The 27928-nt window shown below is 40.3% G+C and overlaps 2 protein-coding genes across 3 annotated transcripts in view; one reads left to right on the top strand and one right to left on the bottom strand.

Annotated features, from left to right (window-relative positions):
* The window catches only part of LOC138604534 (alpha-2-macroglobulin-like), a 33391-nt gene extending 11612 nt beyond the window's left edge, over window positions 1-21779 (bottom strand). Inside the window, exons 1-27 of the mRNA XM_069676464.1 lie at window positions 21694-21779; window positions 20668-20848; window positions 20387-20543; window positions 18479-18531; window positions 18009-18029; window positions 17676-17841; window positions 17071-17155; window positions 16873-16981; window positions 14875-14992; window positions 14692-14801; window positions 14428-14592; window positions 13541-13768; window positions 11922-11985; window positions 11512-11657; window positions 10264-10413; window positions 9765-9908; window positions 9568-9670; window positions 9353-9482; window positions 7960-8185; window positions 6900-7026; window positions 5690-5811; window positions 5543-5594; window positions 4257-4340; window positions 2935-3111; window positions 2633-2708; window positions 506-662; window positions 260-334 (exon numbers count right to left, since the gene is read on the bottom strand). Of these exons, the coding sequence (XP_069532565.1) occupies window positions 260-334; window positions 506-662; window positions 2633-2708; window positions 2935-3111; window positions 4257-4340; window positions 5543-5594; window positions 5690-5811; window positions 6900-7026; window positions 7960-8185; window positions 9353-9482; window positions 9568-9670; window positions 9765-9908; window positions 10264-10413; window positions 11512-11657; window positions 11922-11985; window positions 13541-13768; window positions 14428-14592; window positions 14692-14801; window positions 14875-14992; window positions 16873-16981; window positions 17071-17155; window positions 17676-17841; window positions 18009-18029; window positions 18479-18531; window positions 20387-20543; window positions 20668-20848; window positions 21694-21779 (3312 nt within the window). The remainder of the gene's footprint in view (window positions 1-259; window positions 335-505; window positions 663-2632; window positions 2709-2934; window positions 3112-4256; window positions 4341-5542; window positions 5595-5689; window positions 5812-6899; window positions 7027-7959; window positions 8186-9352; window positions 9483-9567; window positions 9671-9764; window positions 9909-10263; window positions 10414-11511; window positions 11658-11921; window positions 11986-13540; window positions 13769-14427; window positions 14593-14691; window positions 14802-14874; window positions 14993-16872; window positions 16982-17070; window positions 17156-17675; window positions 17842-18008; window positions 18030-18478; window positions 18532-20386; window positions 20544-20667; window positions 20849-21693) is intronic.
* Window positions 21780-24522: 2743 nt separating this feature from the next.
* lyrm9 (LYR motif containing 9) lies at window positions 24523-27596 on the top strand. Of its 2 annotated transcripts, none has more exons than XM_069676688.1 (4): window positions 24523-24637; window positions 25840-25989; window positions 27258-27345; window positions 27433-27596. In XM_069676688.1, the coding sequence occupies exons 2-4, from the start codon at window positions 25864-25866 to the stop codon at window positions 27588-27590; spliced, it is 372 nt and encodes a 123-aa protein (XP_069532789.1). In that variant the 5' UTR covers window positions 24523-24637; window positions 25840-25863; the 3' UTR covers window positions 27591-27596. The 2 variants fall into 2 exon arrangements, with proteins under 2 accessions (XP_069532789.1, XP_069532790.1); XM_069676689.1 differs by having other exon boundaries at window positions 27258-27350; window positions 27433-27535.
* The last annotated feature ends 332 nt before the right edge of the window (window positions 27597-27928 follow it).

Raw genomic sequence — 27928 nt, 5'->3', positions numbered from 1 at the left:
ACCCACTGACAGGGGCCAGTGTAACGAGATTATCACTGTGTTTCACTTCACCTGTCAGTGGTCAGAATGTTATGGCTGATTGGTGTTTTGAGTTCCGAACTCTCGTTATCCAATTGGAACGGATCCCTTACTCGTTAACCACCTGTGAACATGAACCCAACTGGGTTTGTTGGAACTGATTTAGATGTTTGGTTTTTACAAATGTGCAAGATGATTGCTTTTGTTAATCTGAACACCAGAGTTGATAAACTTTACTTACAGTCGCTGACATGTTCATCTCCAGGAAGGCAGCAGTGATGTAAGCGCTGAGAGTCACTTCATCAGAAACACCTCCCTGTAGAGAGGAAGCATCAGGAGGCATTAAAAGCACAACCTCCAAAGTCCAAGAGGGTTTTAAGCTTAATAACTGTTATTAACTTTACAGCTATTATTACCAAGTATCTACATTATGTTCTTCATCATGTGAAACCACATACAAAACAAACTCCACAAGACTTAAAATTACCTTCATTCTGTTGTTAAAGAGTTCCCCCAGCTGCTCAAAGCAGCCATTTTCCTGCTGTTTACTCTCCAGCCAAAACTTAGACTCTTCGATCTTCGCCGAGTCGATGAAGACAAACGAGCGCGCTTTAACAAAGGATCTCAGCACAAAGGCCGTCAACCTGTAGTTCAGTAAAAAACGGGCAGACACTTCAACGATACAATAATGCCATGTTTCCACTGCCTGGCACCGCTCGACTCTACCCATTTTTCGTACCAGGTTCCTATCAAATCAGTAGGGTAAGGTCTTGTGTGTTTTAATAGAGCGTTTTGCTACTTTACTTGAGCAATTATTTTTGTCACAGCATTTTACGTTTAATCCGTACTTTTTAACAAAAATACTGGTACTTTTCACTCCTTAAATTTTCAAAACAGGATCTTTATATTTTACTGACTGCATTTGTGGGAATTATTTTATTTTGCATCATTGTGTGCTGCCTTCTAAAAATCAAGAAGAATTTCATCCTCAATGGATACACATAGAAAAGATACCCTGGGGGTATCTGTGAGGGGCACTCACACTTGCCACTCACTGAGTTTGGTGAGGTAATCAGCTCAGTGCGGGGTCAGGTGTGTGTGTGTGTGTGTGTGTCTAATTGACCCTGTTTAACACCAGGTGTGGGAAGTCTACAAATATCCTTGGGTTCCAGCGCTCTGTGCTGACTCTTTATCTCACCGTAAAAGGTAGTGAGAGGTTCTCTTGAGTGCTTTCCGTTTCTCTGTGAATTGCTCAGCATTTCTAGTTTTCTTTAGGTGTTAGTTGGTGCTGGGTAGGTCTTTTCTACCCCAGCCTTTCGTGTTTTCTTTAAAGTAAGAATATTTTAAGTTTAACAGTCTCCCAAATATGAGGCAAGGTTTAGCTTTGCACCCATTCAAAACCAGCCGGCTACGTCTGACATTGATATAGCCTTTGGGAGAGACGGCAAACTTTTTGGTTATTCTGGTGTAGCGCTTACCGATAAGAACGTCCAGCCAAGACATCCTTCTCCGTGCACTGCATTTTTTACAGTCGAGTTAGCAGCTTGAGAAGCGTAATGAAGCAGATTAGTAACAAGTCAACATGAAGCTTTGACAGGTCTGTCCTCACACTCCTTAAAATGAGAAGTTTGTTGAACGGAGGTCAGAGCCATCATTTCTGATGCATTCAAGGAAGTCAGGGAAATCTAAACACTGAGCGGCTTTTGTGATGCAGCGTCAGGGGAATTGATCTCAAGTTGAATTTTTGATCTAGAGCAGATTGTTAGCAGAACTTGCTGCAGATGTCTGTTGAGAATAATAATAAGCTAACTCATCTTCAGATGACGCTGAGAGGAGTCAGGATGTCATTATGGCGCATTACGTTCTGCCTGCTTTTGCTCAGCACACCGACTGTTTTCCTGAAAACTGCTGAGACATGATTAGTTAATACTACTCGGACTACAAACGGACTACAACTACAACTACAGAAACCAGCAGAGCAGGCAGTGGATACAGCATAATTTACACCAGATACTAGTTCATTACACCGACAGTGTTCAATACTTAAAGGTGCAATTTGTGCCTAGAAAAAAACACTGTCAGTCCGAGCTAATGTTCTCTGTAATCGATTGAAGCAATAATATTGCGTGCATTGCGCCCCTCCCTCTGAAAGGAACGGCCCAGCGAGAGACACTGGAGTGAAAAACTACCGTTTTCGCTGCAGGCAACGGCTCAGAGCGGGACAGAATCTGAAATACGACGAGAATTTACCGCTGGCTAGTCTAAAAAATCTTCAGGTCTGCAGTCTACATTTCAAACCTGACGATTTTGAACGAGACATGACATCAGAGGCTAGATTGAGGAAGTGTAGTTTAGCAAGCTCCCTGGCCTCCGCCAGATGATGCGTTTTACGTAGTCTGGAGGTTTTCCAGGGCCCATTGGAGAAGCGGATAGCGTCCTCCAATGGTACAGAGCAAAATAGCCTTTTTTTTCTACCATAATGGCATCAGCTCCCCATAATAGCATGAGAGGACTGAGTTTGAAAATCAGCGAACTGGCCCTTTTAGTTTATTTAATGTTTTGTTGTATATGTGCGTCAGATCTACAGATCAGTGCGAGTCAGTAATGTTCTCACCAGGTGTTGCTGTCTCCTGTTCCAAATGTGCAGTAGGCACCATTGTAATGCTTGTAGTTCAGCTGCCTCTGGTATCCTGTATAATAATAACAATAATAATAATGATAATGATAATAATAATAATAATAATAATAATAATAATAATAATGATAATAATAATACTAATAATAATAATAAAACGCAAAGCAACATTTACATTTTTAAATTGAACTTTTTCCCATGGTACTAATCCTACTTTTGGGATAATATTTTTGTGTTTTTTTAAGTTTTTTAGTCGAGATATGAAACTAAAGGATTCTCACCACTGGACAGGAAGTTTGCCGCCTTTTCCTGGATGTCCGTGGTCAGCTGCTGCGTGTTCTTCAGGTACTGCAGGATGTAGATGTTGGGGGCCAGGAGAGCCATGTTCTGCTCCCCACTTCCGTACGGCATCTTCAGCAGCCCGTCCAGGTTCTTCAGGGCTCGGCCGAGGATGTCGCCTGCACAGAGACACTGACTCATTATACTGTAGCTAACCCGATCTGCAAACTACAAATAAACTGTAAGAGTGCTCTCTCTTTTCTTAGTTTAACCTTAAATTTGACTTTAAATTTGCGTGATGGACTAGACTGTTTGACTTGTTCAGGTAACCTGTCGAGTTTTTGACCTCTTGTAGTCTCATTTTTTAAAGTTTAATTTTGTTCTGCCTTTTGGTTTTTCATTTTTGTGTTTAATTGAACTTATATTTAAGTTGGGTCCTCTCACTTTTTGTTAAAGCCAATGACTGTCGTGAACTGACTGAACGTCTTTTGGAGCCATGGACTGCACAGTAGAGATCGGCGGGTGGAGTTATGGTAACGATGTCTTGCCCCTTCCGCCTACTAAAACACACATTTAACTTACCGTCAAAACGGCAACGATCCTGCATGTCGCCGTATTTAACATCAGAACAGCTTCTTGTGTCGGTCTGAAGCAGATCTTCACGCTTATGGAAAGTTCTGTAGTGTTAGTGTTAGTTATGTCTCCTCTCGCCGTTCCTCCTCTACTCTGCTACTCGGGAACAGAACGCTGCAGGAGCCGGATTCGTGCAGAGCTGTCAATCATGAGGCCACACCCCCTTTTTATAGCATCAAATAACTAATTAAAAGTAAACTTGTCCAAAAAATGAACACTTTGATGTAAATCAGCATGATAAGAACTAACTATAATGACAGAAACCATGTTTGAGAAAAATGTGTATTTTGATTTAATAGTTTGACTCATGTCCCATCTGTTAACATGGAGGAGGCGGGCTTTATGAGCTATACTGGAGCCAGTCAGAAGGGGGCGATAGAGAGGCTTTGGCTTCACTTTTAGGGAGCTGTCATGTCGGCCATTTTTTTATACAGTCTATGGTTAAAACTAAAATTCGACAAATTGTTATTAATATTAATTAATTTCGTGTTTCTCACAAGTTAAAAATCATATCAATATAAATATATGCAATTTGTAGTTAACTGGTTACGATATGCTCGGCTATCTGTACAATCCTCACACACTTAATGAGAATATACATCTTGATTTTGAGCTTCAAGAGGAAACAAAACTGTTATTCCTCCAGAATGGTCGAGTTAACTTTACAGTAGAGAATTAAAATCAGGTTTACCCAGCACCGACACTGAAGCTCGGGCGGATCCATTGATCACATTGGCAGGTAGCTGCAGCTCTACCTCCTCTGTCAGAGCCTCTCCTGGGTACACAGGTAGACAAACAACACGTTAGAGTGCACGTGCAGAGTAAACGATGATATTACAGAATTCATTAAGAATTATAAGTTTATTAACTATGTTTTGCCTTTCAAAGAGTGTTAATTAGAGTGTTAGTTACTCTGCATCATCACCACGAAAAAGAAAACACTTTAGTTCAAAATAATTAATTTCTGGACCCTGATTGTTGTGTTGAAGGAAAACAAAAAAGAGTCCTCAGCTGTGCTGGGGATGCGTATTTTCACGATAGTGGGCGGCTGTGGTTCAGTGGTAGAGTCGTTGTCTCTCAATTGGAAGGATTTGATCCCTGACTGCTACAGTCACATGTCGAAGTGTCCTTGGGCAAGACACTGAACCCCAAATTGCTCCCGGTGGCACAGCCATCGGGTATGAATGCATAGGTCATCAACTCTCAGATGTATGTTGCTTTGGAAAAAAGCGTCTGCTAAATGAAATTGTAACATTGTAACATTTTAGGCTTTCTCTCAGTCCAGATCAGAGCAGCATTGATTAATTGATTAATCCATTATTACTATCATTATTATGATGATCGATTAACCATTTCAGTCAATTGTTTAGCAGAAAAGTCAAACATTTGCTGGTTGCAGCTTCTTAAATGTGAAGATTTGTTGCTTTTCTTTGTTATTTATGACTGTCTATAAAGAAAATTTGAATGAAACCTTTATTGCCCTTAGGGGAATTTGTTTTGCACCAAGAGCATGAAACATACAGGACAAAATCAACATCAACGAATATACAGGACGGCACATAATATACATGAAATAAAAAGTCATAAATACATCATAAAAGCATCAATCAGTTTGGATTTTGAGCTGTTTGGTTGGACAAAAGATGCAATTTAAATGTTTTTATTTTTTTAAGTGTTTTGAGCTTTTCCCCCCAATTTTTCAACATATTATGGACTGAAACATAAATCTGTTAATGAAGAAAATAATCTGTAATTGCAGCCCAAGTCCAGAAGTTAAAAATGTGATAAAAATTGAACCCTATAATGGGACGCTAAAAGGGAAATGAATATGATGATGTAACAAGATAATACTTTAAAAATGAACCTGTAGAAGAGACATACAGCACAGAAGGTACAGACAGGGCAAATAAAAAGCAGCAGCCTGCCACACGAGCAGGAGCCTCAGGGCATAAAACACCTGGTCCGAACCGCACTCACCTTTTGGACAGAGCAGCCAGTTGAAGGTTTTTGCTGTCTCTGTTCCCTCAGCCTGAGGGTAAAGGAGGTGGAGAATCACTGAACTGTGCACCTCAACATTGAAAGTTTATGTATCATCACACTTAAGGCTTCGTTTCAGGTACCCACCTTAACTATGAGAGGCTGTGTGACCACATCCATGCGACCTCTCTGTGGAGTGCTCACAATCTCATTGTCACACAACAGGTGGGACTCCACAGCCTCAGCAGACACCGTCACATTCACAACACCTAAGTTAAATAAATACAATGTAAAGGAAAGTTTTGGATTAAAGGGAAAGACCGGTATTTTCACACATACACCTGTTTGTAAAGAGAAGAGAAGGATTCTTTTTAAACCAGAAACACAGTACATCGCTCTCTTCAAAGCCACAAGTCTCCATTGACAAATACAGTAATTTTACCTCCCAGAACGCAGTAGTTGCTGCTCTTCTGCTGCCTCTATCGGTTGGTTTCTTTTTATGATTATGTGCCTTTGTTGATATAAAAATTTACTTTGAATTCAATTAATACACAGACAAACTAACCAATCGTGGCTTCAGTTGTCCAGCAACTCGGATGTTCTGTATGTTAAAATGACTATTTTTGTCAATGGAGTCTGGTGGCTTCGAATGGATGAATGAAACAGTGTTTTCTGGTTAAAAAAAGGATCTTCCTCTTTCACAATGAAGTCTGTCTCTGCAAGGATCTTTCTGTAATGTTGTCAGACAAAGATACCCCTTTCCCACCAAAATTAGCGTGTTGACGCAGGCTTTTCAGACTCAGGAAGACCCGCTAATAAATGCTGATTGTTCCTTTTCCCATTGCCAGTGGAGTATATTCCCTTCAGTCTCCTTTCTGCTGCATCACCGTCTGCCGTCACAAACGTGCCAGAGACAGGGTAAGTAAACAGTGAAGATGTTGAGGTGGTTCGGTCTTTATTCTATCTATTACTCATTCAGTCTATTTCTCAAACTCGGCGCCGAGGTGATTATTCGGATCTACTCCGGAGCCATTTGACCGGGGTCTGAATGTTGATTGTAACCTTTCCCACTAAGCAAAAAAGCCGGGTGTTAACGGGTTTTTTCACCAGTGGGAAAAGGGCTTTAGAATAACAATCTGAGTCTGTCAGTGGAAAAACAAGAACTTTTAGTGGACGCATTTTGATTGGGCACATTTGCCTGCAGGGATTAGATTGCAGCCATGACAGCTAGTTTTACAGCTGTCTGCTGCAGCAATCTAAAATATCTTAGAACACAATCATAAACAATTATTAATGTATAAATCCCTGATATATTTGACATAAACTCTGGAGACAACAATACATGTTTGCCTCTTACCTAAGACGGAGGGAGACATGGTCCATCTGAAGGTTTTGCGTTCATTAGCACACAGACAGGATGTGTACTCTTCATCAGAGAGGGGGGTGAGGGTGTAATCTGAGGAGGGAGCTGCAGACACTCTGACCTGGTAAAGAACATAAAAACTCACTTTTAAACTGGTTATCCAGCTTAGTTGTTTACACGTCATGTCTGTGAAACGCCCACATGCTATCAAACAGCAAGCACTGGGGCAGCAATATGACAGAGCAAAGCCAGTGTAATGACTGAGCTTTATTCAGAGTCTCTGGGCCCTATCGGCCACCCGGCGCAAAGTGCCAAAGCACGCAGTGCAAGTGTCATTGCTATATTCCACCGTCTAAAGAAGGCCCTCTGTGTTTTAAGTCACCATCGTTTTAAAATATAAATCGTTTCACCACGTGAAAATGATTTTAGTCCAGAGAGCTAAAATTAGCATCTGGCTACCAGCTCCCAGCCCCCAGAAGAGCATCAAAGAAACAGACAATTTTAACATGAAACTGCTCTTTTCAGGTATTTTATAGGTTTCATAAGTTTGCTCCATTTGTTTTTGAGAGGAGAAATCTTCAGATAATTCAGCTCCAGGTAACAACTTTGTCACTGATTAACACCAACAGAATCCTCACCTAAAAATCAGGCTACACACCACCAAGTAAGCTAGTGGCAGCTCAGCTGGCAGCCCCTCTTAATGTGCAACTGCTTCATTTATTTTTTTTGAATAGTTTTATTCACAAACGAACAATGAACACTGAGAGTTGATTTTCAGACTCAGTTTGTAGACTTTAAAGCCGTTGCTCTGTGTACAATGACGCAGCTAAAATAAGATCTAGCTGACAAAAGGTGAGTCGATTGAACTAAACTGAGGAATCCAATTATGGCCTTTAGTGGGCAGACAAAGAAAACTATTTCGTTGACAATTTAAACAAAATGTAGTCCTGCAAAGAGAGCATTATATCAAGGATTTCACGACATCTAAGGCAAACATCAACACATATTCTTTGGGATATCAATCAAATAGATTTTGTGTAATAGCATTGATCACCATGATGCAGCTGGTCAGGTAGTTGAAGACGGTTGCCTTCAGTTCAAACTGCTCCCCCCGGATGATGGAGTAAGGCAGGGTGAGCTCGAGGAAGAAGGGCTGGAAGACGGTGAGGGTCTTCCGAGGAGCCAAGCCGAAACCCTGAGGGGACAAACAGAAAGCCTCCGTCTCCCAGGTGGTGATGGTGTCTGGGACAGTGAGGGACATGTCCGTCGATCCTGAGTCACTGGACGAGCAGAGACACACAGATACATTGTGTGAGTAGAGGAACAAACCTATAAACTAACTGTCTGAGATCAGCCAAAGACAGACAATAGCCCTCATCAAACATTCATAGTTAATATTAACGTATCCTAAACTTTTACTGTGAGGTTTGCATTTCATGAGTATTCCAGTTAGATTCAGTAAACACTCTGAATTGAAGAACTGGTTTGTGTTCAGGAGGTTATATGAAAATCGACGCCCTGAAACGGCAGTATTTGCTACTTGTTTTTCTCTGTATCAGCTTTACTTCAAAGTGACATCACCTCAGAGTAGAAGGAAGAGTGTCAAACAGCAGAGGGTGAAAAGGTGACACAGTGATGTAAATGGAGGGACAGGAAACTAGCGTCAACTTATTTTCATGGTCCAAAGATTTTCAGGTTACGTTAATGGGCAGTTCTTAATTGCCTGCAGGTGCAGAGTTGTTTCAACCACAGATAAAAGAAGTGGATAGAACCACCTTGACATTACCCCTGGGTTAGTGGACCACACTTCTGAAGCCTTTGGTTTGGAGTTCGGCTGCTGCCATCTTGATTATTTGAAACCAGAAGTGACCATATTTGGACGAGAGACTGTAACGTCTGCCTGAGGATGTCTGGCGTGCTGAATCGGTGCCACATTTTAAATCACTTGTAAAACCGAATTGTCCTTTGGGATAAATAAAGTCGTCTGAATCTGAATCTAAATACTTGATTCGAGTGTCTTTATTTATTTATTAAAAACTGTTACTGTTTAATGCAAGCACAGCATTTTGTCTTTAAAAGCACGATATAATTAAAGCAGTGTTAGTTTCGTTAATTAAGATTAAAAATGTCATGTCAAAGACGAGACATTGACGAGCTAAAAATAGAACTTTGATAATAAAAACTCTGACATCACGTATGTTTTGTGTAGGAAGCATTCTGGCTTTCATCTTTTGTAGTCTGAGCTGTTTTGTCCACCAGCGTTTTAGCTTAGCTTTTTAAACAGACCTTTTAATGCAAAAACAGCCTATTTACCCCACCTCACTGCACCTCATCATGATATTTTAGGATCACAAGACATTCTAGAGGTTTCTTTTTAATTCAGCTTCAATTACCTTAAACATAAAAAAAAATGGCTGTCATGTGAAGAGGCTCCAACAGAAACTCACCCAACTTCCACCAGGTTCCATATCCAAGTCTCCGGGAAGAAAGTGCGCGACCTTATTGCCCACCTAGATTCTGAGATAACTTCCGTGCGTGTCCTCATCTGAGAATCAACACTTGAGCTGACAAAAACACCTTGACAAGAATCAGAGGTAAAACTTGAAACAGTGAACTTTCCAAAAGTGATGCTTTTATATATGTTCACTTGAATGGGCCAAACTAATATGTCTCTCACCGACATTCTCGTAGTATGTTTTCCCCTTGAAGATGACACATGACGGCATCTTGGTAAGTACATTTGTTGCGATCTTCAGGCCCAATCTCTGGATAAACAGGCAGCACATTGAAATGTCAGTGGCTCTTAACAGCAAAAATGGTGTCAGGAATAAATGTGGAAAATTGTTGCATAAGAATTACCTGGAAAACTCCAAGAGCACTACTATCGTCACTCCCTCCTCTGTGTCTATACATATAAGATCTTCTGTGTCTCACATTCAAACACGGTTCAGGATCATTAGCATGATGGAAGAAAAAGCTTTTGTCAGGCAACAAATTAAATATCTGAAAAAGAAGACAAGGGACAAGAATATTATGTTTGTATTATAACGGTAAAACAATACAAACGAGACAACAATGTTCCATAACACATCAGTGCCACTGAACATACGAAGTTTGACTGTTTTTCTTTAATATTAAATAGATAAAGTTTGCTAATTAACTGTCAGAAGATTTCACGATTATAGTTGTTAAATATTTCAGTACTTTTTTGTGGGTTGACAGAAACGTCATTGGTGTAAACCTACTTGGCAATCTTCTAGACAGAGTCGAGTGTGTTGCTGTTTTTTTCCAGCAGGAAATATTCAAGGAATTGACTGCATGTCTTAATAAATAATCCAATGCTAATAAAAACAGTTACCTTGTCTGTATCCAGAGTCTTCCCCGGCTCCTCGATGAGGACGCTCTGGTCGACGACGCTCACTCCACACAGAGAGCCGGGCTGGGCCGACACCTGCAGGGTGGTTCCCTCACCTGGTACAGCTGAGGTTGGAGTAAACCCCAAAGATACCTGAATCACAAAACAGACAAACACAGATGCACATACAAGCAGTAATGTACACAAATGTCTGTTTTCATTGGCTTTTTAAGACAATTTTAATTAGGGATGTCCCGATCAGCTTTTTTGGCCCCCGATCCCAATACGATTGAGTATCTGTCGGTACCGAGTCCCGATCCGATACTCGTATTTGCCTAGCTGATAGAGCTGTTTACAAAAATAACTAAAGTAAACAAATTAACTAAAAGATGTCTTCAGTTTATTCCATTTAACTTAGTCCAGCTAGCTTTGTTGTAAAACTCACATATAAAATCTAAATTCTACTCAGAATGGTGTAACAGCGTAGTTTAACTTTAATATTCAGTCACAAAAATAAATCACAAATCCACTTAGTGCTGAATTATAATAAAAAAACAAGTATACTTGAATAGAAATCTTTGATCCCCTCAAAAGTGGTGTCAACAGCTTGACTTGAATAGCAGCCTTTTCCTCTGCTGCTTTAGTGAACGCGCCATATTCTGTTGCATGTTTAGTTATTACTGTAGATCAGCATCAAACATCAAACATCTCTATTGCTACCACCACGAGAAATGTATTGCATATATTGCAAGGGTCTGTTGGACTGTTTTCGCCTTCTAGTTAAAAATATTTCCACACTGCTGACATTTTGAGCACGGGGTTGCTAATGCTAAAAGCACGCTCGTTTACGTTCTGCCGCACATTGTGCTCGATTTACGACAGCTGACATAAATGATCGGGGTGAGATGGTCTGCTCAAATTGCCGATCCCAGATCAGTTAAAAAATGCCCAGATCGGCTCCGATCCGATAGTTGAGATCAGGATCCAGACATCCCTCATTTTAATATTTCCTTGTTGTGTGTGTTTTAAATACATTTCAATGCCTCTGTACAGCATTTTGAGTTGCCTGGCATTACCTGAACATCAACGCTGCAATTGAACATTTATTTTGCACACTGCTTGAATAATGTGATAATACTTTTGCAGAATATTTGCAGGCAAGAGCGTATACTGTATTAAACTAAACCATTGAGAATTAGTTCAAAATCTGATTCCACCTAGCTCAGTATTTTTTCCTCTTTTCACACTGACCTTGTTACCGAAGCATTTCTCGATCAAGAAGGAAGCGCTGTGGGCGATTACAATCTCATTCGGGAGGATGGTGTAAGCCACAATCTGCATCTCTGGTGCTACTTCTGAAGTCGCTTTAAATACAAAGGATATCTCGCCCTCGGTCACTGTAAAAGAAACAAGACACGTTTAGGATGAAACCAACACAAAACACATCCTTCTAGGGTTTGGACACTTTTAACTTACTGACCCAAATAACATCATTATTTTATCATCTTTGATTTAAAACATTGTTTCGTCTGTTTGTCTAAAATGCAACAGAATAATAATCTTTTTTATGAAACAGAATTTGCATGAGAATAGTGTCTACACGTCTGACTTTCCAGCAAGAGGATTCTTGTTTGTACATTTTTAAAGTCATCTTTACCCACCAGAATCATCTGGCACTTCCAGCTTCTGATGCCCTTGCATGACAATGGTTCCTCTGGTTAACACCTGGAGAATTGTAAGGAAGTTAATTAAAGCGGTTAATTTGCCTTAAATTGAAAACAGACCATAGATTCAGAAAAAAAAACTCTTCTTAGAGAAAAGTTCTTGAGCTTGACTGAGCTAAGACAGAACTGGACAGCCCGGAAAACCTTTCTAATTTTGAAATATGCGCAAAAAAAGTCAAATAAACAAAGACGCCAAAATAGGTTCAATTGTGGAGCGATGTGGGCAAGAGCATGACATTTCATTCCATTTCATAAGTTCTCATATTGAACTGAGCATGGAGCGATTTAGGCCGGAGATATACTTGCTTTTAAACCTTGCGTTTGCGTACACAACCATGTGCTACGTGTGTTACTTGAGGATACCTCTAGAGCAAGGCTTCCCAACCACCGGGTTGCGGACCGGTACCACGTCTTGGGTAGTTTAGTACCGGGCCGCAAAACCCAATAGGTGTCTGCGACATTCCAGACATAAACAGAGTCAGAACCGTCGCATGGGCTGTGCCAAGTGTGCAACCGCACTGGACCTGGCACCTCTAAAGGACCTTGCGCCTCGCAGCAACTCTTCAAATAGCCCAATTCCACAGAAAAACCGCAGACCTGGCAACCCTGGCTTCGCATGCCATGACGTGATATGAAACTTTGTTCGATCATGATCACTCCAAACTCTTTCACTGTAACCTCGACTAACTGTGGGACCTTTTGGATGTGTAGAAAACACATTTCATTTCATTATAATTAGATACTGACTGATCCTGTCTGCGTGTCTAGAGATTTAAATAATCAATGAAGTTACAGTGCTGTGTGTCGTGCGTAAATGCACACCGGGCCGGGGAGACGCACTACTTGTTTTTGCTGCGGTGCGATCACTGCAGGTGTCTAATAAACTTATAAATACCTTTAACCCAACCCGTTAGCCCAGCCCACGGTGACATGACTGCAATCATCATTACGACACACCTAATGCTGCATACACATATCTACTAATTCACAGTGTGACAGTAACGTAGCTGTACATTAAACTTTGTTTAATTAACATCACACATCATCCAAGTATGCAGATATTCTTTTCATGCACTTACACTCACAAAATAGGTAGCTTTCTAACATTTGGGTTAAATCTTTGAAAGCAAAACGCACGATTTGTGGAGCAGTTGCTGAACAAGACGGCGAGTAATCGTGCATGCAGATAAATGCAGGTGACAGCCCTCGCTCCAAACTCAATAAATTATTCAAAACAATAAAACAGTCTGTAAAATCAATAAATAAGTCCGAGTCCTCCTCTCTGTCTTCTGAGTCCGAATGCTGTCAATGTGCGAGTCAGAATCCAAGTCAGAGTCATCGCTGCTCGAGTCCAAGTCGAGTAACGAGTCCTGAAAATCAGGACTCGAGTACTACAACACTGGCACACGCATAGTAAAAAACAAGTATATCTCCGGCTCAATCCTAGCACATGTTCTGTTTTGAACTGGGTCATAAAATTATTCTCTGAAATATTCTGTGTTTTCTAGATCAACAAGTTCAGCTGTTTCAATTTCACACATTTGTCCACTACACACCAGATACATCACATCCACCGAGCCCCGGGTCTCTCCCACAAAAGTGTATTGGATGGAGAAGTTCTCCTCTTTGTCACAGGGAAGTTGCTTCTTCCCCTTCACCTCCAGAGAGCTGGATGATTTAGTACGAGGAGAAGGCGGCGAGATCAAGGAAATTACGTGACGTTCATTCTCATAGTGTGGAATTTTTGAATGAACCAATGGCGCTTCGTCTTGTTCGAGGGCAGCCTGGATCGTAGAGAAGAAGTGATATTAGTCAGCTGACAACTGATGAAGTTGTCAGAAGCATTAAAAGCTAACACAGATAGTGCTAAGAATTACTAGAATTAGGAGTCTTTGAACATTTTCAACATAGCAGCTAACAGATAATAGACAACTTCCTAGCCAACATTACGGTTTGATAGTGTTACAAGATACATGTGGAAAGACGTACATTTATTATGTGTTCAGGTGAGCATAATGCCAACAGTTGAATGCTAACGTTAGCTGTTGGGTTAGAAGTTTTGTTGCGATGACCTGAAATATGGCCCGATGTCCCTCTGGATGTTTATTTATTTATTGTTCTTATGAATTTTTTTATCTATTGTCTTTTCAGAAGCTAATCAATCAGGAATCTGCAAAATAAAAACTATTTCCCAGACTCCTACTTTCATAGTCATCGTAACCTGGAACACAATTATCCTTTTGATCACAGCACTTAAGCTTCCAACCCTTTCTGCAGGGATCCTCTCTGTAATGTTTTTAGACAGTTTAAATGACAACCTGAGCCTGTCAGTTGCAAAAAACAAGCAAATTTACTGGACTTACTTTGATTAGAAGCTTTTGCCCTGAAAGATTACTATCACGTCCATGTCATTTAACTATCGCTACCATAGTCATTCACTTACTCTTAGTCTAATGTTGTTTTCAGCGCCGGTTGTGTTTATTGTGAAAGTGGCGATTCCATTGCTGTCAGTTGTGAGGTTTCGTAGCACAGGTGCCATCCAATAATCATCAAACAAATAGACCGGCATGTCAGGAACAGGTTCATCTTTGATGTTAACGACCTTAACCTATTGGAAACAAAAAGATGTATTACTGTGAATGCACAGAATCCACAGCTGTGATGTATTCTTTACAACAAGTAACTGAAGATTACATATTTTACTTACTTTTCCTTCCAAAATTGATCCTTTCTTATAAAACTTTGGTGTTTCAATAAAAGAAAGCTTTCCAACAATATAAGAAAGCGCCACTGTTTTCCTTCCTGTGCGTTTAATCCCTGTAAGAAAAGCCACCATGTTACGACAGTGTTTCTATCATATCGTTTTGAACATATGATGACTGAAGTTTACCCGTTCCATCCTCTTCCACTTCAGCAGTGATTTCCAGTTGGTCCTCCAATAATTGTGGCTTCAGTTTAGTGAAGGTTGACATTTTGATCATAAACGTGGCACAGCCATTCTTTTCTGTCTAGATAGAACAAAAAGTAAAATAAACACAGAATGTTAGCTGTCACTGAAAGACCCACAAAATGTCTTTATCAATGCGACTTCGCTGGTCTTTTGTAACACTTAACGTGTGTTGATTTCTGAATGTAGTCCACTTTTTCCAGTGGAGTTGTAGACCCTCAAGAGACAGGTCATTAACAAGTTAGAGTGTTACAAATACTGAGTCATTGACTGAGGCAGCAGTAGACCATAAACTACCATGTTCTGCTGTTTTGTCTATAAAGTAAATAAAGGGTTGTCTCAGTAGAGATCATCTCTGTTATCTTAGAACAGGGGTGGCCAACCAGCAGCTCTCGAGCAGCATGCTGTCATATGCAGCTCTTCAATTCACATCTACTTTTGTGTGTTTGGGGCCAACTTTATCTGTCTCTGACAAGTTACAAGTCCAGAGCGTAGGATGCAGATTGCCAGAACCAGTGTTTAATTTGTCCGCGCAGGGCTACAGTAGATGCATGATGGCTGCCATCGGGGAAAAGGACCCGCTGTTGCTGTGAAGCCGAACCTGCCACGTTTTCTTTTTAAGAGAAATGAACGTAGGGAAATGTACAAGTAAGCGCAAATATGAAGACGAGAACAGAACTTATTTGGAAGAGTGGGAGAGTTTGTATTTTTTTGTTGAACGCAACAGCTAACCGTTCCATCTGATAAGGCAGACATCTTTAACGCATTTCAAGGCTTCGAATCTACAACGCCACTTCAACTCCCTCCACGCTAACGTCGACAAGGTATTTCTGAAAGGTACTGAACTTCGCAAGCACAAGTTAAACACTTTGAAAAGTCAATCAGAAACACAAACTCAGTTGTTCCGAAAATTTGCCAAGCACTCAAAGACAGTGACACTCGCATCATATCAAGTGGTGTGGAACATCACCCTTCCCAAAAGGCCGTACAATAAAGGCGAGTTTGTAAAAAAATGCCTCAGCGATGTGCGGGGAATATTGCCCCCAGAAAATGACAAACTGAAACGTATGGTGTGTGATATCCAACTGTCACGTCACACTGTGGAGCACAGAATATCGGATACAAACAATGAAATCGAATCACAATTACATTCTGATCTTCAAAGATGTTTATATTTTAGCATCGCATTGGATGAGTCTTGCGATAAACAAGCCTCAGGTGGCGATATTTGCACGGTCTGTGTCGGATGACTGTGTAACAAACGAGGAGCTCCTTGATATCTTACCATTAAAAGACAGAGCACGCGGCATTGACGTGAAGGAAACACTGATGGCTGCCTTTGCAAAAGCAAATCTGCCGTTAGCAAAATTAACAGCAATAGCCACTGACGGAGCACCGTCTATGACTGGATCTGTGAACGGACTTATTGGGCTCTGTAAAGCCAACAATGCATTCCTCGATTTTTGGACATTTCACTGCATTATCCATCGGGAGCAACTGGTGTCTAAAAAGCTGAATTTAGACCACGTCATGATACCTGTGCTGGAAATTGTCAATTACATCCGCACAAAGGCTCTTAACCACAGACAACTCAAGAGTCTCATTGCTGAACTTGATGAAGGGCTTCCCGGAGACCTGCCGCTCCACTGTACTGTGAGGTGTCTTTCAAAAGGCAAAGTGCTTTCTTGCTTGTTGGAACTTTTTGGACGCTGTGAAACTGTTCATGGAAGAGAAGCACAAGGAATATCCTCAACTCTCAGATCACCGGTGGATTTTGGATTTGGCTTTCTTATAAATATAAGAGTAGCAATATAAATGGGTGAGATGGTGATGGATTGATGTCCAGGTTTAAAGCTGTACTGTCCCTTTTAGTTGTTCTAAATACATGTGCAGTTATTTTAAAGACTATTGTGTTTCTGTGTCTTGTAGCTTTAACCGTACCTGCTTTGTCTCCTGGTGGCACTGGCTTGTTCTGTCATTACCACGAGGATTCAGAGGTCGGCACATCTCGAGTTCAACACTGGCCGGCACAGGCTGTCCATACGTGTATCTGATTGGATGGGAAGTTTTAACACAATTGTTGTGTAGAAGAAAAAGGTAGTTTTAATCACAGTCTCAAGTCATGTGTATGTTACTTACTTTGCACAGACTTCCACTTCGACTTCCTCCTGTCCAATGCTGATTCCTTTAGATGCTTTTACTTTTACGTCAAACTTTGGTAAAACTGAGGACAAAGTACGGTTGTTAGAATCCTTTATTTAAAGACATAATCTCGAAGATTTTCATTTAAATAAATCACGGAAAAAATCACAAGCGGCGCCCAGTTAGTGACGCGTTTTCCATCAGCCAGCAGTGGTTGGTCTGCCAGTTGAGGGTAGGCGGAGCTTAGCGGCTGCTTTTCCGCTCTCTGCAAGTGTTGCGAGTAAACAGTAATCTACTATGGCTGAACAAACAAAGAAAAGATGGATGACTACAGATACAACTTCAACAAGAAGTGAAAATCCAAAGAAACAGAAACAAACTCGACGCTCAGATGAAGCAAACAGTCTGAAAAGGAAAGCGACCGTCAGCCAGGAAAATCAAGAGTTACAACCGGAGCCAACTGTGGACGTCTGGTTATCTGGGACATATGCGCCCACAATTGCCTTTTATCGCCATAAGGTGGCGCCAAATAGAATGAAACTGAGAACTTTAAGATTATCACTTCAATACAAATTGTTGTGTTGTGGAGAAACGTAACTTACCATATGTCTCCACTTTGAAGCTGTGACTTATTGGTCTTCCATTAATCCAAACATGAACTCTGTAGGTACCTTCACGAGCCTCAGAGTTCAAAGAGTAAGACAGCTGCAATATCTTTCCATTGGATGTGGTGTTCAGCCACTGCCCAATCCGGTTGTAGTTAGAATCCTATTAATGGAATGAAGGTAAAGAACGTGTTTTCACAGTGAGTTTGGAGCAGTCTAACAATATTCATGCTCTAGGTTTTATCTTAGCTGAACAATTGCTTAACAACTGAGATGAACATTTACAATCATATTTATAATGTAATAAGTTTTGCTTTGATTGAGTCCTACCTTAATTTCGACGGTGTTGTACTGCAAGAAGAGAGCACAATAACATTTGTTAAAGGGCGACTTATTTTAGCAGCCACCAAAACAAATAACCCTGAGGACAGCTGCCCTAAATGAAATGCATTCATGGTTATGTTACTAAAAGAAACATGATGGCATATCAGGGCCATTGTTAAAACAAAAAATGGAGCCGGAGGAGAATATTCAGAGAAGAAACAAAACAATTCTGAGATTAAAGTCGGAAATTTGCCAGAAAAAAAATCAAATTTGTGGGAAAATAAAGTCAGAAATATGCGAGAAACAAAAACTCGTAAAATAGTGTTCATAGGAACCTTTTTGACCCAGAACTTAAACAGGGGAAGTTATTTATACTCATAATTCAACACAGAGCAAAGTTTAAAGATCACGTTTTTTTCTACTTCTTAGTGTTTGTTTAAGGTCTTAAACAAAGAACAGACAGTTCAAACACTCACCAGCCCACTGGCAGGTCTGAACTTGGTGTCCAGTGTGAACACTCTGAAATGCACTGAACAGAATGCAAAGAGAATATCTTATCAAAGAGAATAATAATGAAAGTCGATTTAAACAGAACATACTGAGAGCCTTTCATTATCTACCATTGGGAGAAATATCTGGTCAGTCATTAACACTTAAAGTCTAACATGAGCCGAGGGACTGTAACTCTCCCTGACAGTCTTTCTTTGTTCCAGTTGAGTTTCATGGGCGGTTTGAAGCCAATATCAGTTTGTTGTGGGATAAGAGCAAGGAAATTACACGCTTTGACTATTGTACTTCAATCAAGAAAGAAACGGGTTAACAAGGACTTTTACTGTGATGCTTCCTGCTGTGCGTCATCAGTTGATCGCTACCTGTAGAGCCAGATGTTACTGTCCTAAGCAGACTTATGGCAGATATATGTGATTTGTTTATCTTGGAACTTATATTGAATGAAACAATTCATGGGGTGTTTATTAAGTAGAGCACGCTCAAGAGATGTAAATACTCTCAACACTGTCTGCAGCACAGGTGGTTACTATTCCGAGCAGGTTGGCGATATCTAACTCAATTATGGCGAGTAACATCCGAAGACCTAAACAATCTTATATTCATAGACTGTATAAAAAGATGGACGACATGACAGCTCCCTAAAAGTGAAGTCAATCCCTCTCTGTCGCCCCCTGCTGACTGGCTGCAGTATAGCTCATAAAGCCCGCCTCCTCCATGTTAACAGATGGGACATGAGTCAAACTATAAAATCAAATTACACATCAAATACATTTTTCTCAAACATGGTTTCTGTCATTATAGTTAGTTCTTATCATGCTGATTTATGTCCAAGTGTTCATTTTTCTGACAAGTTTAGTTTTAATAAGTTATTTGATGCTATAAAAAAGGGGGTGTGACCTCATGACTGACAGCTCTTTTGACAAATGGGGCTCCTGTAGACGTAACTAACACTAACACTACAGTCATTGAACGTGCGTGACTATCTGCTTCAGACTGACACAAGAAGCTGTTCTGCTGCAGACTGAGCCCACCTGATGGCTCCAACACGGCAAGGCCACAAGGTAAGGGTGTGTTTAGGGTAGAGGAAGGGGCGGGACGTCTGTATTGCGGCTCCACTAGCCAATCTCTACCGCACACACTCTGGATACAAATGAGCAAGATGGCAGCATCCGCTCCGGGGGATTTAGGCTTCACTTTTGTACAACGAGAGGAGGCGGAGACGTGTCATCCACCTTTATATACAGTCATTGGTTAAACTACATTTTGGGGTTTTCATAGAAAGCTGTTGCGTTGTTTGCCATGAAACAGGAAGTTGTTTTGGGGGGATAGGGATGCTTGAGAAAAACATTTGGCACATCTGTCCCAAGTGGGGACAATGTCTCCTAAAGTTCCCTCAGGATCAATGAAGTATCTCTCTATCTCTCTATACATCTATCTAGTGTGGGTTTGGCAAAATGGCTCGATTGCGCCCTCTATATTTTACCTACATTTACAAAATTTGGTCGGCATACTGTATGTATCATGTCAAGACCTACAAAAAAGCCTCCAGCCAGGAAGTCTGCCATTTTTAACTTCTTAAGTATATATCTTCAGCCATCTATAGAGATCATACGTGAAAGAACTCCTCTAAGGGTTGTTCATCCTATCCACGTAAAAGAGGGACGATATATAGGAAAGACCTCAGGGATAAAAAGTTCTACAGATCTTAGAATCCTGAAAAGTTGTGGCTGTTGTCACTCCCCAAACAGGTGATGCCTCCCCATGAAACAGGAAGTTCTTGTAGGTCAAAACATACAGCTCAAAAATTCCCTACATCTGCCGCCATGATGGTAGTTTGAATTGACTGTATTCGTAATTGGTCGGGCTCTTGTTACCTGTTTGTCCTGGGAGGTAGAGTGGTTTATCTGTTTGGATGAACGTCATTGTTTGGAAATCTTTGATCAAGACTTTCCTGACTTCTTCTGAGTGAAATGTGTCGCCTTTTAACCTCACCCTGAACATCTGCACGGTTTCATCCTGCACTAAAGGAGCCTGCAGGAGTATATAGAGACCTCATAAGTGAATCAAAGGAATCAGAAAACAGTTTGTGGCTACATAAAAATGGTGCAAACAAGTATTTAGTGGAATAAATGATCCAGTGAAACAAAGAGGTGACCTGAAACTGAAAGCATTCATGAAACTCAGTGCTGGAGGTCTTCTGGAGGAGGGGGGTCTCCTCTTCTCCAGAGATCAGAGTGATGGTCATGACCAGAGTCTCGCTGGGCTGCAGGAGACTCGCACAGAATTTAGTCTCGGTTCCGGGTTCGATTACTGTAGGCATGGCCACCAGGTACTGCCTGTGTGACAGATGGAAAAATGTGCATTATCAACAAGCAGAAGAGCATCTCCGCCTGCTCTCATTGTACAAAATGAAGCCAAAATATCCCCGGAGCGGGCGCTGCCATCTTGCTCATTTGGTGAAGCAGATCTTCACGCTTATGGAAAGTTCAATGACTGTAGTGTTAGTGTTAGTTATGTGTCCTCTCGCCGTTCCTCCTCTACTCTTCTTCTGGGGAACAGAACGCTGCAGGAGCCCCATTTGTCAGCAGAGCTGTCAATCATGAGGCCACGCCCCCTTTTTATAGCATCAAATAACTAATTAAAAGTAAACTTGTCAGAAAAATGAACACTTGGACATAAATCAGCATGATAAGAACTAACTATAATGACAGAAACCATGTTGGAGAAAAATGTATTTGACGTGTATTTTGATTTTAGTTTGACTCATGTCCCATCTGTTAACATGGAGGAGGCGGGCTTTATGACCTATACTGCAGCCAGTCAGCAGGGGGCGCTAGAGAGGGTTTGGCTTCACTTTTAAGGAGCTGTCATGTCGTCCATCTTTTCATACAGCCTATGCTTAATACACAAACTGAAACAAGTTTGTAACAGGAACCATAATAACAGTAATTTGCACCAAGTTTGTGTCAATGCATCTTTCAGTCAAATAGTCCCTTTTTCAGGGCTTTTACACCTGCAGCAAAAGACACATGCATACACAGTAGATACCTCACAGACACTTATATGGAAGAAACTCTAACCCAAAAGATTACCCTAAAAATAAGCAGAAAATTCCAATCCTCAACATTACATTAAACTTTACTAAAAACACTACATTTTACAGAGAGTTCAACAAACTCACGGTTCTGCCGCCACTTGACCCACAAACATCCAGCTCAGGCAGACAAACAGTGTCCATGTCCTCATCTGATACCCAGGAAGAGCCATGGCTGTTTGAGGTAAACCTCTGAGTCTCTCTGTTAAATAGTCTTTGCTACAAAGCCCCGCCCCCTTTCACGTGGTTTGGGTTATTCTGGTGACGTTTGCAAAAAAAAACTTTCAGGGACTGCACTTTCTGAAAGATCATCATCAGTGTTTGAGATCCAGCCCACACATGTTTATCTATTAAGATAAATATTTAATTTGACTATTGTGGTCAAGGTTAAGGTGGTTTTTTAATGGCCAAATCAAACAGGTTGAATGTCAGTGTTGCACAATTAAGTCAGCTGTATGTATTTTTGCCTGAAAATCACATGCCTAAAGGGCATCCCACGCTCAAAACAAGCAGTAAGCCCACTGCGGGGGCAGTTAGTCGCTGATTTGCACACAGACGAAGCTAACAGGAACAATGATTGTTCCAGAAAGAGCCTGTTGAGTCTCTGAAAACAATAACATCTACAACTAGCAACATTAGCATTGTAGCTTGTAGGTTTTTAATGTAAGTCCACGTGGAAATCAGAAGTTACAAAGCTGTATTCATTTGACAATACGATGCTAATCCTTTGATTAAAAAAATGAGGACTTAGTTTCCACACTGATTTAATTTGTATGCAAAATATGAAGCTGCAAATTGGAGGACTCTTATCCACTGCCAGTTCAATGCCGGATTATCACTTCTCTGTTATGTTCCATGTTCTATGTAAAACGCACGGAGGCGAAGTTGTTCTGCCTCTGAGCCGTCATCGGAGGTAGTAACAGAGGTGAAACACAGGCGAATTCGTGTTTGTGTAAATTGCAGAGCCGGCAGGGCTGAACAGCGCTGTGTGTGTGTGTATGTGAAGCACTCACTGTTTGTTTACACATCGCACACGTTTTGCCACCGGAAAGCTGTAAAAACACACACTGGAGCGGCTTCATGCCGGCGTTGCTTGGTCCAATGTAAAATGGCAAAGGCTGCGTGACGGCGGAGCTTCGTTACGGCACTGAGGCGGAACCACAGTGTAAAAAGGGCTATGGATTCCCAGGGTAGATTTAAGAGTCACTTTTACTTATAATCTTCGGACATTTTCCTATTAATCAGGTCCGGTCCGAAATTGTCAGATGGAGACACATTTATCTGCTGGAATACTCTGCTATGTTTGGTTTAGGTGAATGGTGTCACCTGAATAGAACTTGCAGGAAGAGGAGGGGATTAATTCCCTCATGTTAAATGTTAAAAATTTTTGCATTGATACTGGGAGTGTGTTTTCAGGAGTGTGTGTGTGTGGAAGGGACTTGTTAAGGAGCTGAGGTATACTTCTCACTTCTCAGTTTTTAGTTCAAGCATACAAGAATAAATTGTTTGCACAAATTAATTATTATTCTGTCTAGGGAAATACAATTTATATCATTAGGCATGACATAAAGATCATACCGTTATGACTAAGTGCCACTCAGTAGCTATGAGGTTTCATGCACTTCGCACCACATGAGGGCTTGTGGTTAAATGCTACCATGTTAGCAGCTTGCCTACTGCAACATGATAAGGTAGGTTTACATGTTATCAAAACAAAGAAGACATTAATCTGTTGCATTTTTATGTTTTGTGTTTTTTTTCACATGCAGCACCATGTTCTGAACCATTAAAAAACTTTTTGTTGAATATTATATTTATTTATTTATGTTAGACACCTGGAACCACAAAAAGGCCATGTCACGTCCTCCAACCACGTACATTTCTTAAAGTAATAATCTCGAATAAGTGAAAATCCAAAGACAAGAAAATCGACGCTCAGATGAAGGCAAACAGTCTAAAAAGGAAAGTGACCATCAGCCGGGAAAATCAAGAGTTACAACCGGAACAAACTGTGTCTGGATATGTTGGAATTGCGCTCTGTGCTATTACTGTACATCGCCATACTTGCTGCCAAAGATAACGAAATTGTAATCTTCGAGATTGAATGTTTAAGAGTACATGTTATCCAGGGGCAATTTTAGGGTCAGACTAGACTAAACTAAAAAAAACTAAAACATTATATTTTAAATGGAAAGTTTATTTTTTCCTTACTAAAAACTGTTTTGCCACTATAACAATCTTGATTACACTTCTTCCATCTTTCTCACCTGGTTCTTTCTGCTCCTGTTCCCTTCTGTCTCCTTTCTGAGTCCTCTCTCCTTCTCTGTACTGAAAAGCCAAACATAACCAAAGAGAGATTTATTTATTTTATTTTTTTACCGATTACTGGGTTCCTGTGGGCAGTGTAGTCAGGTAACATCATTTTGATTTTACTCTCACCTGAACCGGGCTGCTGCCTTTAAAAAAGGCGTATATCCATCAATGGATTTACTGATTTACATTGATTGGATTTGTTCCGAGCTTCAGTTCACTGTCCACAAATGTACTCTAAATATACCATAACGTCCAATTCTATCAGAATTAGAAGCACTGTGACTGCTTTAACTAGAATAATAACGTGCAGGAGTTCGTTTGTTAGCTTGACAAGTGTACAAGAGCAGAGAGCTAACATTAGCCGTTAGTTAACTACACCGACAAACGTTTTACGACACCATTAGCCATGTAACTACAACCACTTTCCAAGTCACAGTAATAACGAGCAACTCTATAAAGGGTCTAAAATCACCTATAATAGTCTATTTTTGGCTACTTAGCATGATTAATTGGTTGGTGAAATGCCAAGTCTTAGTACAGGCGACAGAGGACGACAGAGTAACACTAAAACATTTATGCTAACCGCTAAAAATCCACGAAGAAGACTGCAGCCCCGAACACTTCCGCTAACAGTGGGCTAGTTTTATAATGTGAATTCAGGGAGGTTTTGTATATGCTGAGCTCCTTCTGACAGCTTTCTCTACAGGTCACAGCGACAGTAAGCTTTGCTCTATAGTGTGGTTGGTGGTTATACATACTTTTGTTGGATTGTGGAAGCTACAGCATTCTCTTTTGACCTAGCTAACTTTCGAAGCTAGCTACTTTTCCTTAAAACCGGTTCTGTTTATGAAGCCTATGAAAGCATGTGTAATGTTAGCAAGCAGCTTAGGTCATGTAAGGATAACGAAGAAAACAAGGCATAAAGAACATTAAAATAACGTTTAATTCAAAACACGTAATATCATGTCATCTTGGTTGTGTGGCTACTGGCAATATTCATTGTTAGCATTAAAACTACATTGGTGTTAGTCTTTTGGACCCATTTTTAATACACTTATAAGAAAATAAACCTTTTATAATGGAATGCACTTACCATCGACAAGCTGTAGTATGACAAACTATGTTTTGCTAAAATAAATCACAGATATGTTTTGGTAAAAGTGACATTTTTAAATAAGATTATTAGCAAGATGGTGTATTTATATAAATGTTAACTCTACAGCCTTCTAGACAAAATTAAGTGCTCGCGTTATTTCATATTGCATTCAGATTGCATCAGTCACTACATGGCAGCTACCTTGCACTGTTTTTCTATTTGTGCATATGTACTGTAATATATTATTAGAATGTCATCCTTAGGCACATATAGTTCTGAATATGTATTACCTCATCCATACTGTGCAATTATGTCTACTGTTACTTCTCATGTGCAATTGTTATTTATTATGCAATATTGCACTATTTATCATCAACCATGATACACACTGTGTGTGTTTTTCACTTGGTGCAATTTTTTTGTACGAATACTCACAATAAGTGAAAGGTGTACATATTTATTATTTATTATTGTATTTTATTGTCTTTTTGTCTTCCTATGTTTTTATCCATCACTTGTTTCACCCTGTCCTTTACTTTGAGCTGTTCGAACAAGTGAATTTCCCCCAAAGGGTGATCAATAAAGTTTATCTCATCTTATCTTATACACTATTGCATTGCCAAGAAATGTTAACCGGCATGTACACTTCGTTTTGTAAGGAAAAAAGCTAGATCAAAGCTATATTACATATAAAATCTTTGGGCAGAAGACCAGGCAATGAGTAGCTTATTAAAGAGACCTACTATATAAATGTTTGAGTCTCTAAAGCTTCTTATAATTCTTGTTTGTGTTGCCTTTCTGGACTCTCCCTTTCATGTCTCTAGACTGTTTAACCAAAGGAGGGAGGAATGCCGCCTTTAGTTGGAGCTGAGTTGATCCAGACTCCGGTGCAGCTCTATCGATATCTCCTCAGATGCTGCAGGCTGTTACCCAACACAGCAATGCAGCAACATTACAAACATGCCATTAGACAGGTGAGGTCTTTGTGTGCAACTACTATCAACAGGTAAAATGTTTTTGAAAGAATCTTGGACATTGTAATCTGTAAGAAAGGAAAAAGAGTGCAAACTGGTTAACATAGGGTACATCTCGATTGTCTTCAATTGCATCCATGTTTCTGTCAATTCTCCTGGCACACTGCCCATATATTATTTATTAATTATTGGATCTTTATTCATTCATATTTTGATTGTTAGTGCATTATTTAATCACCAAGAATACAAAAACGGTGTCTTATAGAGACTGGAAAATATAGAAATGATCTGACTCATATCAAACACGATGCTCAGGAATCATCAGCCTCACATGTAACTGAATAAATATGAATATAAATGATGCTCTCTGACTTTAACAATTAAAGTTAACAGGGAAATTATAGATCTTGAACAGAAAAAGGTTAAGACCTAAACGAACAGATTTTAAACTCGAGTGTGAATAAGAAAACAGATCAAATATAAAACTCAGGAGTGACATACTTAAGTTTAATCTGTTACTCAGGCATGAATCTCTGTTCTCCCCGTGCATGTGTGGGTTCCCTCCGGGTACTCCGGCTTCCTCCCACAGTCCAAAGACATGCTCGTTATGTTCACTGGTGACTCTAAGTTGCCCGTAGGTGTGAATGTGAGCGTGAAAGGTTGTCTGTGTCTGTGGGTAAGCCCTGTGATTGACTGACAGTCAGTCCAGGTGTAACCCCGCCTCTCGCTCAATGACAGCTTGGATAGGCTCCAGCTCCCAGCTTCGCTGAAGAGGATAGGCTGTATCGATAATGAATCTCTGGTATTGTCTTGATGAATCAGATCCCTCTGATCGGCTGCAGCTTCCAATGAATAACTGATATCGATAGGTGGAGCATGTTGCACAATACAAGTAGGTGAGAAGCATGAAGCATTAAGAGACTTGAGATGTACCTTTTTCCATGTAGAATTAGAGAGAAAGTGGATTTGAGACATATGTTAGACGCCAAAGATATACACAATGCATTATGATGAGACACACTGAAAATGTATCACCAGACCTCACACAGTCAATCCTTTCTCCTCCGCAGACTAACTAGCATTGACCCCTCTTCCATGTTCATACCAAAGTCCTATTGTTTTGTGTTTCTTCGAGACAAAACGGGCATATTTATGAATTACATCACATCCAAGAACAGTAATCACACTACATTTATGTGTCGGACCTGTTAAGTGTGCCTGCGGAGCATTGAAGCAGAAACTGTTGATGCTTTTGTTTTTGTTTTCAGGGTTACAACAGCCACTCAGATGAAGATGACAAAGAGAGAATACAGATGATGATCCAAAGAGCGATCACTGATGCAGACTGGATTCTCGGTAAAGTAAGGATGACGGCCTTTTGAATTTCAAGTTTATTTACAAATAAAAACACGGTAGTTCTTAATTCTCTTCTTAAATTTACAGTACACCAAGAAGAAGTGAAGTCCAGAGTGAAAGAGTCCTCAGCTGCACAAGAGTTGTCCTCATTGTATGTGTGTGATGAAACAAAATCTTTCACTGTAACTGTAAGTGTAAATACTGTTCTTAGAGTTTATTATGAATTGTGTTCCTTTTTTCAATAAATTGTTTATTTAAAGAGTAAAATTTAAGACATTCCTTGATACTCCAACATACAGGGACGCACCTTTTTCACCACAATTAAAAAAGAGCAACAAATAGTGACAAGCGCAAGTCTCAGAACTATGAAAGAGATTTTATGAAAGCAAGCATGTTCCACCTGTTGAGTTTAATCCTGTTTTATTTTGTTTTGAGATACTGGGAGGTACTCTTGTCTTTAAGTAACATAGATGGTGTTAGTCAGGCTGATCAGCAGCAGGAACCTTATACTCCTTTTCCATCGAAATTTGCGCGTTGATGCAGGTTTTTCAGACCCGGGAAGACCCGCTTATAGATGCCCATT

Source organism: Semicossyphus pulcher, unplaced genomic scaffold, assembly GCF_022749685.1.
Source record: "Semicossyphus pulcher isolate SPU_LCO1_2020_fin unplaced genomic scaffold, fSemPul1.0.p SCAF_26, whole genome shotgun sequence".
Classification (NCBI taxonomy): domain Eukaryota; kingdom Metazoa; phylum Chordata; class Actinopteri; order Labriformes; family Labridae; genus Semicossyphus; species Semicossyphus pulcher.
Note: the sequence above shows the minus strand (reverse complement) of the source record. Positions and strands in the feature narration are given on the sequence as shown.